The following is a 15349-nucleotide window of genomic DNA, read 5'->3' as shown; positions in this document are numbered from 1 at the left end:
TTTAATTGCGCTTTCGCCATTGGTTTGTTCTATTTTTGCCCAAATTGTTTGCCGCGTCTAGTCTCCACCGATTGCCGAATACAACGGTTAGGCGCCAACCTGGGGCATCCCATTGGTTTAATCCAACGCTCACCGTCAGCGTTGTAGACGGACATGGGCTTCCCGGATCAACAAACCTTTTTTTCATCGCCAAGAGCTCTTGTAAGAACGTAACTATGTTAATCTAGATCCAAGGAACCGATCGTCTAACGCTCGTACCCGTTTACCGTGGGATCAAGTTGACTGAGATAAGCTTGGCTACGAGGGTAGATATCTGCTCCTCTCAGTGGCCACCTTTATCCTCTACACTAGGTCTCCAGACGAGGGTGCAGTCGAGGCACTGGCCGTCTTCTCGACTCGCCACATCTATCCTTCTACTACCTGCCCAAATCGAGTCCTTAAATCATCGTTACATCTCAAGTTCTCAACTCTGTCAGCGGCATATAATCCGCAGGCAAAACTGACCCAATCGCCAGCAACATGGGTCCGCTAGCCGCGGGAATGGAGAGTTGCTTGGCACTCTTGGCAGGCCACAGAACATCGAATCTCTTCCAACCACTTCCCAACCTTCCAAGAGAAAACGCACCACCTTTTCCCACATCTTCGACGGACCCATCTTCTCAATGGACCCAGCATCCATTAAACCCAGTGTAACCCAGCTAGGTCCCACAAATTAGACGCTGGCCGGCCGGCGCGGCCTTGCCTTCCCATCCTCGTACGTTAGTATCCGCAACCATTGGTACTCACCGCTCCATGTCCGCTTGACGGGCGCCTGGGACGGCTGCCCGGGTGGACGAGGCGAGCATGCTAGCGATGCAGGTCATCTTCCCCGGAACTGGCACCCGATTTGTTCGATTCAAGGCCGTGGAACCGTCATTATTGCTTGGTCCCCTGATGTGCTATATCGAGCTTGTTAGATGGCTCACTTTCCGTCCTACACAGATCTCTCTCTGCACGCCGCTGAGAAGGCAGGATCGAGATTGCGGCACCCAACATTCAGGTGTTGTGGATAGGCATGTAAGTAGCCTTCTTGTCCAATATCTAGCACTGTACAATGCGTTTCGACTAGTAGTACTTGGAGTCTGAGCGGGATCCCTTACGTCCTATGATTACGTGCTATCTCAAAACAAGCCCTCCACATCTGAAGATTTCAGTTGAACTGTGGTTCCCATTTGCTTCAAACACCCTCGTTCAACATAACTGTAGTCGCCTGTACGAACTATCAAGACATCGCCAATAGATATCGAAAATGTTATTCTGTCAGAACGCGACTGGTATTCTGTTAGAAGATGTGGCGCAGCACCGCGCACGCTCCTCTCCCCACCTATGTATTTTTGCAGGGCAGAAAAGCAAACCACATGACTACGTACATTTCCATACAATGTCGAATCTGGGTTACGTAACAGTGCCTCTGGCCCTCTGGCTTCCTGGCCCTTTCGAGGGCTGAAAAGCTCAAATCTGCAATAGAATTCAAATGCGTGCGTTTTGACGTGCGTTTCGACGTGCGTCTCGACGAAGCTGATGTAAGCAACCCTAACCCTGAAAAAAGGTCAACATCCGGTTAGCGGCTTCAACCCGACTGGATTCCGCTGTATATAGCCATCGCGAAGCCGGCGATGGCGTAGCTGTAGAATTTGTATGGAACTCAATTGAACATCGATAGCTTCGGTCAATTGTGATAGATTCCATCAATTGCTGAATACTGTAAGGAAAAATCGGTGTTTGGGATCGACGTTGACCGCCTGCAAGGTGGCCTGAGGTGAAGTTTGTAGTGGGTGGTGGGCTTGGCTGGCGCGTTGAGCCACATCTTCTAATAGAATACCAGTCGCGTTCTAACAGAATAACAGTTTCGAATAGATATGATACACGCCAATGCGTACATAGCGCTTCCATTTCCGGGAATGGGCACCACATCGGAAGGGAGGCCATCCAGTAGGCCAGCCGAATTCCGGGGCCCATTTCCGCAACCGCCCACCAAGACGGCTGGCCGCTTCCGCTTCAACCGTCATCCTCGTCAGACTTTGAAAGGGCCATCCATCCAGATGCCACTGTGAATCATACCCGTACACGCCCTCTAGGACATTCAATAAGCATCCAGGTACGACGCACCACGTCATCATGTCCTAGGAAAGAGAAGAAGAGAATAGGTCCCACCAACTCCGCAAGCAAACCTCTGCCCGAGCCCATCAAGCCCATCAACCAGTCAAACGCTCCTACTCCAACCCATCACCACCACCGGTACCAGCACCAGCGCCCTTGGCAGCGCCAGCGCCACCGCCGGCGGCCCCAACCGCAAGCGCCGAGACAGTCCTCAAGGTGTGCTTCTCGGCGTCGGCCGTGCCTAGCCAGTACAGCGAGCAGAACACTAGCAGGTGCAGCGCGAGGCAGTACAGGGCGAACAGGTTCCTGCTCGTGCGGCTGGCCAGCACCATGCGTGCGACCGAGTAGACGACGCGCTCGGGCAGGCTCATGCGCTTGTAGGCGCGAGCCGACTCGCGCCCCCGGAAGGCGGCAAACGGCGACAGGTTGGACTCGTACGCCTTGCGGTACCTGTCCAGCGCTATACCCGGGCTGGTGCTTCCGCTGCCGCTGCCGCCGGAGCCGATGGCGACGGCCGTCGGGTTGGGGTTGGCGGCGTAGGCCGACGAGGACGACGTGGTCGCCACAGCCACGGGCCCGCCCGCGCCGGCGCGGTTGTACGTTGAGACGTACCGCGTCTTTTCGTACAGGTTGAGGTTGTCCCGCTGCAGGGCGGCAATCTCCTGCCGGAGCTGCGACACGGTCCGGTGGCTCTCGGAGAGCTCTTGCTCGAGCTGTGCGTTGCGCTTCTTGAAGCGGTCGCGCTGGGCTGTGATCATGGGAAGGATCCCTGAACCGCCCCCCATCGGCCTGTCGTCGGAGAAGTCACGGGGGCTGAAGCCGCTGATTATGGACGAAGTAGGGGACGTCCTCCCCGCTTTGCGGCCCGGTGCGACAGACGGGGTGTAGCGACTTACGTAGGTGCCCGCCACGGAGGCGCCCGAGGGGAAGGCGTTCGGCGTCTCGGCCTGAATGGTGGAGAGCTCGTTTTCGAGCTTCTCGTTCAGATTCTGGGATTTTTCTAGTTCGGCGTTGGTTCGCGAAACCTCCTCCTGCAGGTTTTGCAACCTGGTCTGGAGATCCTGATGTGACACGCGGAGGATCGTAAGCTCGTCGCTCAGCTTCTTGTTGCGGGCGAGGAGGAGCTGCTCTAGCGTGTCGCCCTTTCCGGTATTCGCAGCACCATTCTGCTCGTCGAGGGCATCATGAGCCCCATCATCATCCCCGGTTGAAAATTCAATGCTCTTTAACACTTCCAGCTCCTGCTTGATGTCTTCGTAGTCGCTCCACTTTTGCACCTTGCTCTTGAGGCTGTCCCGCTCTTCCTTGAGTAGCCCAACCTCTCTCTCTAGCCCACGAAGCTTATTGTCAAGGTCTCTCTTTAAACCCTCCTTTTCCACCCTTGCCGCATCCAGCTTTCGGATGAGAGAAGAGTTCTCGGACCTTACCCGCATGTAGCCCGGATCGTCTTCCAGAGTCATTGAGGGTTGTGTCGGCACCTGCGACTTAGCCTGCGCTAACTCCAGACGTAGTTGTTCGTTGCGGGCTTCTACTTCGGCAAGCCGGGCGCTGGTGCGCTCGAGATCGGAATTCACCATTTCCAGCTCGGCACTCGTGACATTTCCTCGCTGACCTTCCTCGGCATCACCGGGCTTCCCCAGTCTCTGGTTGACTTCATAGCTCGCCTTAATCTCACTGAGCAGACGTTCCTGGTTCTCTAGCTTGTCCTCCAATGCTTTCTCCTTTGCCGCCCAATTGTCCTTCTTCTCCTCCAAAACAGCCGCCCAGGACGTCTCGACCTCCTTCACCTTGCTCTCGAGGCTTTCCTCGAGGCCTTTTCTTATACTGCGTTCGCGTTGTAACGTGGACTCAGTGTCTTCGAGCTGGGTAGTTAGTCGGGAAACGGTCGCCTGCAGATGTTGGTTTTCCTGGCTGAGCTTCGGTAGCGTGTCCTCCGAGACCAGCATAGAATCTACTGATGCCTCGAGTAGTGGGTACGGGTCTGGAGCCTCGGACAGTGACGTGTAGGCTTGTAGGAATGTCGAATTAACCGACTTGGAGTGGTTGGTCAGGAGGTCGATAAAGGTTTGGTAGGCTGTCGCATGCGTCAGTCGATCTGCTAGCAAGGTTCTGGGAGGGAGGCATACCCTTAAGCAAGCCCTTGATCTCAGTTAGCTTGCTAGTATCGTCCAGCTTTCTAAAGTCCTTTGTCTTCTGTGCCAGGTCCTTCCTCTGCACAGTCGAATCGCGCTGGAAGGCTACAATCTCGGCGGCCGTGTTATCTAGGTTGGAGACAAGAGCCGTGAAGTCGAGGCCTGGCGAGAGGGGATGTTAGACAAATTTCACACTACAAGGAATTGTAGACTAGACGTACTTCTCCATTGTGAGATGGCGCTTTGGAACTTGTTGACGGAGCCGGCTGTGGATGTCGCTTCCAGCGCTGTGGTTGCTCCTCCGCCCTCAGCGTCGGAACTGGGTCCTTCAGCCATAATTCTATGTCTGCCTACGCAGTCACTGGGCAGGCTACCGAAAGCGGCGAGAAACCCGGTGTTGTGGCGTGGATAGCATCGACGGCGTCGAGATGGAGTACGGAGTACGGAGTACGTTGCAGTGTTTTCAGCTGTTGGAAGCCGCGGGAAGCTGACGAGGTGGCCGCAGGCACAGGGACGCTGCCAAGGCCACTAGCCTAGCCTCAGTGGAGCGACAGCTGGTTCGTCGCGCACGTTGGCGCTGCTGTGCCCCACAGTGAAGAGCATGGATGCAGGGCTCGAACGGGCGATCTTGGCGCCTTGCAGCTCCTGCAGCTCCCTCTTCCTCTCCACGTTCCCACTCCCGTCGTCACAGGCGCCTTGTTCAAGAAGCATCATGACTTGAAATTCCCTTTTTCTCAACTGCAAAGTCGTCGACCGACGGACCCCAATCTGTGTCCTACTGAGCGGTCCCAGCCCCGTATTGGGCCCCCATAACCACGCTTGCGACCCGCAGCGATGGTGCGGGTTGAGCAATGGCATCCGACCCGCAGAGGAAGCAGCTGAGAGCAGCAGATGCACTCTATTCCAAACCAAACCCGTTCGAGCTGCGCCCGCTGCTTCACGACGTCCCGCTGTCAGCTGACGGCAAGAATGAGGATATCAAGATAAACTGCGTGGATTACTTGGGTATGCGCTTTATTTCAGGAGAAGTCTCTTCCTAAACATCGCGGTTGTTGACCATTTTTGACCGTTCCCTTCCCTCCAGACGGTAACCTCTATGTCGGCACCAGCGCCTCCGAACTCCTCCATTTCTTCCGCATCCCGCCTGATCCCAGTGACCCGAGCGGCAGCGCAGCTTTTATTCTTGCCTCTCGCCTACCCCCATTGTACTCTGAGCCTGCCGGCGCCCCCAATGGTTCACTGCCTGGTGTGCAGCAGATCCTCTTGCTCCCGCGCGTCGGAAAGGCTTGCGTGCTGTGCAATTGGACCGTCACTTTCTATTCGCTGCCAGAGTTGAGTCCGGTATTCGGTGCGACTCAGGTGCGAAACTGCAACTGGATCGGCGGGGTGGACTTGAACGAGGGTGCTGGTGATGCTAGGAATGAGAGGTCGAATGGCGTTACCATCCTCCTGTCGCTGAATCGCCGGATACAGGTAGTCAGAATAGGGGAAGAAGATGCTCGCGTCGTCAGGGTAAGTTGCGTTTCAAGACTGCCGTCTCGAGGTGGTAGTCTGACAAGCTTTCCAGAAAATCGACTTCGCTGGGAGCACGCTTTCGGTACGCAGGGATTCTATCGCATGCGTCGCCGATTCAAAAAGTTATGCTTTGCTGGATGTTGATCGCCAACTCAAGATCCCGCTTATGAGCATCTCCTCCCTGGAAGACTCACAGTCGGGCGTCACTTTTGGACAGGCCCAGAATATCGGTGGCGCCCCAGACAATGGGCTCTCTAGGAGTGCTTCCTCCTCCACGACGCGTGCGCCGGCCAACTCTTCGGGTCATTCTAGGAGTACTAGCTTAGGCGGTTTTATGACAGGCATTCGGAGGAATGACAGGAGGACAGGGGAGCCTGACGAACCTGTCTTTCACGACTCCGATGCGCCGCCGCCGCCGCCGTCGCGCAGTCCCGCGCCAGCAGACAAGGCCTTGCCTCCTCCTCCGCCGGGGGATTCCAGCGCACTTTTAGCCGCACAGGCTGCCGCTCCCCCAACCCGGACGGCGACGCCTCCAATTCGGGCAACACCGTCGCCAAGACCCGGCTCCGTGTTTTTGAAGCCCCATATAGTATCCCCTACTGCTGAAGAATTCCTTCTTGTCACAGGAACCGGTCCTCTTGATCCCGGAATTGGTATCTTTGTGAATCTCGACGGAGATCCGACGCGCCCTACGCTTGATTTTGATAGATATCCCCGCGAAATTGCGGTGGATGGAGGCGCGGATTCGTCGTACTCAGGAGCATCCCTTGGCGCCGAAGACGAGTGCTATGTTTTCGCGTCGATGACCAAAGAATTTGAAGATGGCTTGCATCACGGCCTCGAAATACAGCGCTCTGACGCGAACGCACGTGAAGGTGAGCCGGAGAAGTGGTGGCTTGAGGTCAGGGACAATGACTCCAAGAAACCGATGCCTAGTACTCCGATAGGTATTCGGTCGATGCTTCAGAGCGAGGAGATGTATTTTGAGAGCATCGTCAAGCGCCTCTGTCAAAGAAGGTTCTCGCCCTTTAGAGGACATCCGGAAACCCCAACCATGTCCCTGAAAAGCAACGACTCTCGCACTGCGCTTTCGTTACAGCGACTTTCTCAAGAGAAGGAGCTGTTTGACCGTGACCCCGAGTCCGATGACGAGCCGTTACCCTCAGGATGGGAGGCCACGAGGAATCAAGAGGGAGAAGATTTTGTGCGACGACTTGCGAAAACCTCATCCCGCCTGGCTGTCTGGGCGGGATGCAACATATGGTGGGCTGTACGGAACCCATTGCTACTGCAGCTAGATTCTGCCCTGGAGTTGGCGACCTCTCAGTATGAGGAAAGGAACTCGACCAAGCTAGAGTCACGGCGGCAACTACTGTCTCTCCTCAACGAAATCAAGCATCGCGAAGCAAAAACAGAGCTCGAATTCATGACGCTAGCTTACATAAGGCAGAAAGCAAGTGTTATGCTCCTAGCGACCTTCTTAAGGTCGCTAGAGCCGCCCTTCACAGACCCAGAGACCAAAGAAATGGAGGAACACCTGCTGGCCAGTGATTTAGACGCTAGAGTGGTCCTCTCCCTAATCCCAGCTCTTCGAAACGAAATCGTTGTGAACCGAAGAGGGATATGGATCTACGGCGGCATAAAAGACGTGGTCGAGGAGTACATTTCAGCCGAGCCAGAGAACCTAGTCATCCAAGGGGTCGGCTCCCTAAAGCCTCATACTCTCCAGTTCCTGAGGCGCTTTTTAACTGCCTGGAGAAAGAAGAAGGGGTTCGGCAGCATAGCCAACGAGGTATTTCGGACCGTAGACGCTTCCCTGCTGCTAGTTCTCCTCGAACTCGACCAAGAAACACCAGTGGGCCAGGCTGCCAAACCCAGCTCAGCCCGCAAGGAACTCTACGACCTAGTCGACCACGGAGTGGACTGTTTTGACAGGGCAGTAGATCTGCTCGAGACCTACCGTCGGCTCTTTGTTCTCAGTCGGCTTTATCAGCATCGCAAAATGGCCGCAGACGTGCTCGCAACATGGAGACGTATCATCGAGGGCGAGGAAGACAGAGGTGGCGAGCTAGGTGACGGCGAGCAGCGCGTCAGAAGCTACCTGTCAAATGTCAGCAACCAGGCCCTAGTGCAAGAATACGGCGTCTGGCTTGCCGGGCGAAACCCCAAGCTCGGTGTTCAAGTATTCACCGACGAAAAGGGAAGAGTCCCTAAATTCGAACATAGTCAGGTTGTCGCCCTGCTCCGCAAAGAGGCGCCAGACGCCGTCAAGTATTACCTCGAGCACCTTGTTTTTGGCAAGGGAAACACGGGGTATGTCAACGAGCTCATTGCGTACTACCTCGACATTGTCATCAGTGACCTGCAGACGTCGCCTGCTTCTCGCGAGACGGTCGCCGCCTCGTATGACGCTTACCGGGCCCTCAAGCCGCCCAAGCCAACCTACCTCAGCTTTCTAGCCGACAACGCGCCGGCCAACGACGAAATCTGGCAGAGCCGTCTGCGCCTTCTCCAGCTTCTCAGCGGCGGGCACGACTACGACGTGGCTACCATCCGCCGACGCATCGACGAATTACAAGCGGTTTCCCCGCCCCAACCAAACGGGCTGCGGCATGATCCCGTTGCCGACGGCTCCGGCGCGCGCGCCATTCGCCAGCAGTTACTCGTCCCCGAGGCCATCATCCTCGACGGCCGTGCGCGACGGCATGAGGACGCGCTCCGCCTGCTCGTGCATCGTCTCGGCGACTATGACACGGCCGTGAGCTACTGCCTGCGCGGGGCCGGCGCCGCCTTGACTCCGGCCGGCGCCCGCCGCAGGCGGGACAGCGACAGCAGCCTGCCGCCGACCTGGGAGGAGCAGACGCGCCTTTTTGGCGTGCTCCTAGGGGAATTCCTGGTCCTGGAGGACCCGGACGAGCGCATTGAGCAGACCGGGGCTCTGCTGGAACGGTTTGGCGGCTGGTTTGACGTGCTGCAGGTGCTGAGCCTCATCCCGGATGACTGGCCCGTTGAGGTTGCTGCGGGGTTCCTGGCCGCTGCGCTGAGGAGGCTGGTATGTGAAGGCCGCGAGGCAATGGTTGCCAGATCATTGAGCGGGGCCGAGAACTTGAAGGTGGGCTACGATTTTGTGGTGAAAATGGAGGAGAAGGGTTCGTTGGTGGATGTTGATGCCGGGGGCGGTAGTGTAAATCACATAGGTACCTGAGAGGCACCTTACACACAATGCTTCACGTATTGGAGCTGTGAGGTGCTTGTCTAGCTGTTTACCAGTGAAGCAAACAGTAGTAGGCCCAGTACGGTACAATCGTATTCGGATTGACCCTGCTTGTTCACACCCAGTAATAGTGCCTACTGTTTCTCGCCATTCAACCGCGGACAGAACTGGTACTGTACAATACTTCATAGTTCACACATCCACATACGCCGACATCCTCAGACCAAGGGGGGCTCTGGGTTGGGAGTTCTGGACCTGGTCCAGGAAAATTTTCGTTGGCTGGTTGCTTACTCCGTAGTTCGTACCAACTCCCCAGTGCAGGGAAAAGGCCCGATAGACCGACAATGCATTTGATGAGAGGATGGAACCCGGTGTGGGATTTTTTTGGCAGACGGCATTTTCTCCTGTCAGCAGTTTAACACACTACGGATAACGTTGGTTGCGTGCCCCCGTGGGAAACTCGATGCAAGGTGCCCTGCGACTCCTGCATCTCCTGCACCTCTCCAAAGGTCAGGAACGGAGTTGCATCGTTGTCGGCCGGCAAAACCGGGAAGAAGGGACCGGAAGCCCGAAAGGACGGGTGGCAAATTTCTCGCTAATGTAAGAATTACATGTAAATTGTAAGAGGTCTCATCATGATAATTAGCGAGAGCGGCAGAACCGTGTTGACGGAGACGACCTCGGGAGGGCTTGCGAATTGTGGTGTAATGAAAGTCGCATCTTCACCGTATGTAGCTCTGTACTCCGTAGTATACTTCGTACGAATACTCGTAATGCGTTACGGATTATTAACATGTTGATTACAGATTCTCCACCGCTTATTGCTGTACCTGGTAATCCATACAATACCGAGCCCTACGTGAATGCTAACTTTACTGAAAGCGGATGCGGAGCAGCGAAAAGGTCTGTGCCAGTGCTCTGCATCCTTTGGGAACGGCAATGTCACCTACCCCGAAAAACCCTCCCCGGTTCAGAGCAACGGCTCGGTGTTGCAGTTGGCACCTGATTTGTTTGACAGAATGCTTCCCGTCTCCTGGCACCATTCTAGGTAAGCAACCCCGTCTGCGCAGCTGCAGAGATTGTGTAAAAGAAGTCATAGCGCTGCAGCAGCCCAGTCAGGTTGGAGCTCCGGCTCGGCTTGTCACCTAAACCAAACGGGAGATGGACTAGTTTTGTGACTTTGTCTGTGCGGGAAGACAGCTTTTGTCCTGGACAACAGGGCAGGTGAGGGTGGCATCCGTCCCGAACGCGATTCTCGGGTCGGAAGCAGACGCCGTAAATTACCTGATAATGTCAGGTCCACGGTCCGGCTTTGCTGTTGCTCCTAGGGTTGCACCGCACTGAGCGGGGTATGTGGGGCTAACTAGTGTAGTGACAAGTGTGAAGCGGAGTCAGGAGCTATGAAACGGAGATGAAAACGGAGCTGTCACCCCTATTTTCACAATCAGATTGATGACAACATCATCCACTTGTCTTCACCAAGAGAAGCGACCCAAGCTTCCGTTCTCGCCAAGCTCCTGAGCTCGACGAACTATCAAGCAACGCTAAACTCTATACCCCTTCTGAAGACTAACGATTGCCAAGCGGTCTCGAACATGGCCTCCCGGTTTCACCCAGGCTCACAGTCACAATCATGTGAATGGGGAAAGCCAAGATCAGATAGACGGAGAACCCCAGATTTCCCCAGAATTTTGGAGGGGCGAAAGCTAACGTTTAGCGAAGAGCAGCCAAGCCAATGGACCGGACAGCACCATAGCATCACTCAGATATCATAGGAGGAGGCAGCAAATGCCAAGCTGGCCAACTTTAACCGTTATCATGGCCACTGAAGTCTGTCCTCCGAGATTCATTTTGTTGGTTGGAACTTTGGAAAGACGAGGCAAACAATACCCAGGTTATCGGCGAGTAGCGTGGATGTGCAACGAGGACTGCCGCCCTGGGACTCGAATTGGCGCTGCTGGCCCAAAGTCATTTTTGCCTACGTTACATGAGAGGCGAAATGAGCCTGTGGTCATGGAAACTGAGGCATCCCACAGTAAGAATTCAGCGCTGCTGGCCGTTGTTGAGAGGAAACGCCCCATGGCACTTCCGCACCCGCCGAGCGGTTCACCTACTGTACATAGGTAATTAGTTAGTTGCCCTCCAAGCCACACAGCCCATCAAGATAAGTTAGATACAGTACACCACAAGAAGGCAAAAGAAAACGCCCAACGCCCACACGGAGATCGATGCGCGTCATGGTCAATCAGCCGCGTGGCAAACCGTGGCTTTTCTGTTGCAGATCGTGTCGCATCTCACAACGGCCAGAAAAAAACAAAAACGAGCCCGAAATGCCGGGTCTGCCCAAGTTCGTTTCGGTCAAGAAAACTTGAGACGAGGCAAAAACAAAGCGAGTTGGAGAGAAAAAAAAGGCGAATTCATCCTTTCATCCGGCTGGCCAAGCCTATGCATACATATGTTTGTGGTTGGCGATACTGGCCGTCTTGTGTGAAAAGTAGGTGTGGGCGAAGCTTCAATTTGTTCTCATATCATATTTTCAAGAGGCTGTCCTGCACCGTTCCTGAATCCTGATCCACGCTTCAGTGTAACCTCGGGGAAGCGCTCCCGCGGCGCAGCTGTGTAACACCGGAAACGCACATCGTCCAGATGAGAGAGGCAAATTTTCTCTCGAGATCCTTTCTTTGGTTCAGTGCTGTAGGGGAGAGAGAAGCTAGCTGGTACCGTACAAGACCAAGTCGCATCTCGTTGACGTCCCTTCCTATCATAAGGAACCAGCCGGCCTCTAAGGGCAGGCTGGTACAGAGAGAATGGAAAGGAAAGGGGAATAGAGACAGGAAAAAATAGTAGGAAACCAATAAGGGGTATATTCACCAACTAGCCGTTGCCGCATCCATTGCCATTGTTGCCTTGAAACCGAAAGGAAAATAAATTAGTTGATATCACACGAGCCCATGCTCGGCAGATTAAGTTTGAGGTTGGTGTATGGATATTAGTTAGTATGTATGTATGTATGTATAGACGCTCTTCAAGTCTTCGCATTCGCCGTTGGCGCATCCATGGACGAACCCGGACCGGAGCTGGAGCCCGGTCGAGTACCGGCCAACTCTGTCATGCTCTCGGTCTCGAAGGCCTTATTGCCCTCGCTAGGCTTCGACCCGTTGCGCCCGCTACTCATCATCTGGAAAGCCGCCCGGCCGGGCATGAGATCCTCGGCGTTTGGCCGCCGCCGGCTGGACCATGAGCACACGTCCTCCCACAGCATCCGGCATGCCCCCCATGATGTCACGACATAGATGATGGCGTTCCAGAACCCCTGAAGCGGCAGCACAAAGGCCGACATGTACTCTAAAGGTAGCGACGTCTCGCCCGTGTGCACCACCGAGTAAACGCGGTTCGCGCTGGACGGGAGCCAAGTGACCAGCATGGCCGTAAAGAAGAGAATGGCGCATTTAGTGTAGGACCAAGTCGCGCTGTTGGCCTCGTAGGCTGCGCGCCGACGGAGCGGATTGACTCCCGTTCCGCCGCCATTGCCCCGTGAGCCTGCGGTAATGTGCGAGTCGGTGGTGACGTTGGTCCGGACGGCAGATTCAATGGTAGCATGGGGTTCGCGGTTGGCCTCTCGCTGACTGGAAGAGATGGTCACCGAGTACGCGGCTTTGGGCGGTTTCAGGCCGGAACCCCCTTGGCGGTTGTCATCGGTGCCGCCAAGCGGTGCGAGATCGATGGCGTTCTTGTCGACGACCTCGGTAGTAACATGAACTTCAGTTGTCTTGCTCGAGGAGAAGAGATCGTCAAGCGCAGCCAACGGTTCGGGGTCGTGGTGACTAGTGCTAAACTCCTTGAGCTGCTTGTGCTTCTTGTAGATCTCGCGGCCGGCGCGAATATAGATAAAGAAGGTGATGAGCATCACGATCCTGTATCACTCTTTGGTCAGTTTTGCCATTGATTTCCTCCTCATTTTTCCTCCCTCATCGAGCAAGCTGGGTCCAACTTACCAGACAGGTCCGTAGAAGATGGCGATACGGAATATATCCCATCTGGGCGAAATCCAGCACCACAAGGTCGCATTGCCGTACATACGACCCTTGTCTGGCGTCGACACGAAGATCAAGGTCAGGGCCACAATAAAAGGGACGCCATAGCAAATAAGGAAATAAGGGATCTCCATCTTTCTCAAGCGCTGGGCGTCAAACTTAAAGTAGAATGTAAGATGCACGTTCACGGCCATGGCTAGTGTCCAGAAAGCGTCGGCAGGCATGAACCTGAGTTATAGCGTTAGTGAAGGCCTGGGGGGTAGGGGAATGCCGGGTCGAGTATACATTTGGATAAGAAAGGCTTGAAACTGGCATCCAGCCGAGTTGATATCCCCGATGAATGTTTGGGCCATTAAGGTTGCTACATTTGTCATGAGGTTTCCGAATGTTGCGTAGAAGACGAGACGGTTGATGGGCTTGTGGAAAGCCTTGGAGGCGCAGAATGTGAAAATGACCAAGAGGGAGCCTAGGAGCGAGAAGACGGAGCAGGTACGCTCGATGATGCTGACTGTCTCGATTTCCGAGGCGGCCCGCGCCGGTGTTGGGCTATCCATCTCGTCGTCGGGCGCGTGGCGGCGCAGGGTGGCGGCGGAAGAGGTTCAAGTATTCGCCAACTTCCGGAGAGAAGTTGTGCCGCGGTGTCGGCCGTGAGGCATCGGCAGCCCCTTCCGAGGGAAAAGGCCTCGGTCTCAAACACACGGCTGCTCGCGATCTGTGGCCCCTGTCACTCTGAGAGGCGGACCGTTCAGAGACCTCTGGGCCGTATGAGGAACGTCTAAGAGGTGTAGAACCAGGTGGAGGGTGAGCGTCTGTCCCGGTCACAGGCAGAAATCCGTGAAATGTTGAATTGGGGACAGCGTCCAGCAACCCGGTCCTGCCCTAGGTAATGAGGGAAGTGTGGATTTCAAGTAGTCGGATGGGACACACGAGCAAATGGCAGCAGGACCGAAAACTGCGAAACAGTAAACCAGAAATGGCTAGCTGGATATCTGAAGCGTCATCCATTCCCACATCCTGCGCACAAAGCAGGCCAGGATAACCGGGGGGCCCCCATATCTGTGTTAACAAGGGGTCCAGTCCAACTGGCGACAGGCGTTCGAGCTGTGATGGTGTTTCATTCAATCGCATTAGATCGACACTAGCCCGACAGGGCATACTCTCCGTGTCTATTGTCAGCAAAAAGCCTGGGAAATGTTTGGGCCAAGAGCGGTGGAAGAGACAAGACACTGGAACCGAGAAATGCCCGGGCCTCGACGGCAAAATGCGAGCGAGGTCAGGATTGGCCGCGGGAATCGATTTCCCAACTGAACCTAGAGCTTTTGCCTGTAGCATCCATGTATGTCTAGCGTCATGTCGACCGTGTGATTACAGTGGCTTTGGCATGAACTTCAAGGCTGGCCTGAAGGTCTGCTCTTTCCGGAGGACACTGTGTTGCCTGCCGAGTTGTCAAGACTAATTTGTGCTTACATAGGTAGTTCCTGGCAAGGGCTCCGTAATGCGAACAGAGCAATGAGATGAAATGATGTGACGGCCGCTTTGACGTTAGTGGATACCCCAGCTGAGTGCGGGGTTACAGTATGTATTGTACGTGTACACTAGACGTTGACTCCATCTTTCTCCAATCTCCATGTTTACACGAGTGGAATTCGTACAGTACCCGTGCCTGAATTACCTCCAGTTAGCTTCAGTTATTCCTGCCAAGTCGTCCTTCGCCAAAGTGAAGTTAATTGGATTCTCAAAACGGGGCGCCTGCTGAAGGACAGTTCATACATACCGGTAAGATATGGATACACCGCGCAAATATACTACGGTACTGTACTGTGTGTATGTACAGTACAACACATCAGAAGCCCCTAGCAAGAGAGTGCGTCACTTACGTAAGGTAGCGAATTCGTGACAGGGAACTCAACGGAGGGTGGTATTGTGGATACGGTGTGCTTCATGGCAGGCGGGGCTGCTGGGTGGTCAATTGCCCAGGAAAATCGCAGCTGTTTCGATCAGTCATTGGAAGATCGATCTTTCGCTATGACAGAAGTCCATTCCCGAAGCGGTAACAAAGCCCCTTTAAGCTGACTGTCCTCTCGCTTGTACATAGTCGAGCCTCGGCGTTTGAGAGCAGCGCAGAGCAGGGTGCCGGGTACATAAGTTGTTGAATATCAGATCGTTCGTCCGCACGGAGAGCATGTAAGGCACCCTAGGAAGTTGAGTGGTTGATCGAGGGAGATGTGGCGGATCAAGCGGCGCTGTTTAAGTGTAAGGTAACCACGTGGTAGGGGCTCCACCTACTCGCTGCGTTTTGGCCACTCCTCTGTTGT

General features: G+C 54.8%; 5 protein-coding genes across 5 annotated transcripts; 1 reads left to right on the top strand and 4 right to left on the bottom strand.

Annotated features, from left to right (window-relative positions):
• Positions 1-1409: 1409 nt before the first annotated feature.
• N656DRAFT_557024 (uncharacterized protein) lies at positions 1410-2125 on the bottom strand. The gene has a single exon (XM_064810072.1). It carries the CDS (start codon positions 1996-1998, stop codon positions 1573-1575), a length of 426 nt encoding a protein of 141 aa, XP_064672487.1. The 5' UTR covers positions 1999-2125; the 3' UTR covers positions 1410-1572.
• A 127-nt stretch (positions 2126-2252) lies between these two features.
• N656DRAFT_767043 (uncharacterized protein) lies at positions 2253-4607 on the bottom strand (the record flags this gene model as incomplete). The annotated part of the gene is made up of 3 exons (XM_064813527.1): positions 2253-4213; positions 4266-4433; positions 4493-4607. 3 exons carry the CDS (start codon positions 4605-4607, stop codon positions 2253-2255), a joined length of 2244 nt encoding a protein of 747 aa, XP_064672486.1.
• A 515-nt stretch (positions 4608-5122) lies between these two features.
• Positions 5123-8949, top strand: N656DRAFT_684893 (uncharacterized protein; the record flags this gene model as incomplete). The annotated part of the gene is made up of 3 exons (XM_064810610.1): positions 5123-5276; positions 5356-5783; positions 5839-8949. Coding segments are annotated over 3 exons (3693 nt in total), but the record flags the coding sequence as incomplete, so codon positions are not given.
• A 1809-nt stretch (positions 8950-10758) lies between these two features.
• Positions 10759-13588, bottom strand: N656DRAFT_788286 (family A G protein-coupled receptor-like protein; the record flags this gene model as incomplete). The annotated part of the gene is made up of 4 exons (XM_064816680.1): positions 10759-10796; positions 12067-12914; positions 12996-13262; positions 13320-13588. 4 exons carry the CDS (start codon positions 13586-13588, stop codon positions 10759-10761), a joined length of 1422 nt encoding a protein of 473 aa, XP_064672484.1.
• A 159-nt stretch (positions 13589-13747) lies between these two features.
• On the bottom strand, positions 13748-14488 carry N656DRAFT_556838 (uncharacterized protein). The gene is made up of 2 exons (XM_064810071.1): positions 13962-14488; positions 13748-13908 (listed from the first exon to the last, which is right to left on the bottom strand). Exons 1-2 carry the CDS (start codon positions 14364-14366, stop codon positions 13810-13812), a joined length of 504 nt encoding a protein of 167 aa, XP_064672483.1. The 5' UTR covers positions 14367-14488; the 3' UTR covers positions 13748-13809.
• Between the last annotated feature and the right edge of the window lie 861 nt (positions 14489-15349).

The sequence above is a fragment of the Canariomyces notabilis genome (assembly GCF_033297395.1).
Source record: "Canariomyces notabilis strain CBS 508.74 unplaced genomic scaffold N656scaffold_5, whole genome shotgun sequence".
NCBI lineage: Eukaryota > Fungi > Ascomycota > Sordariomycetes > Sordariales > Chaetomiaceae > Canariomyces > Canariomyces notabilis.
This window is presented reverse-complemented; position numbering and strand designations above follow the sequence as displayed.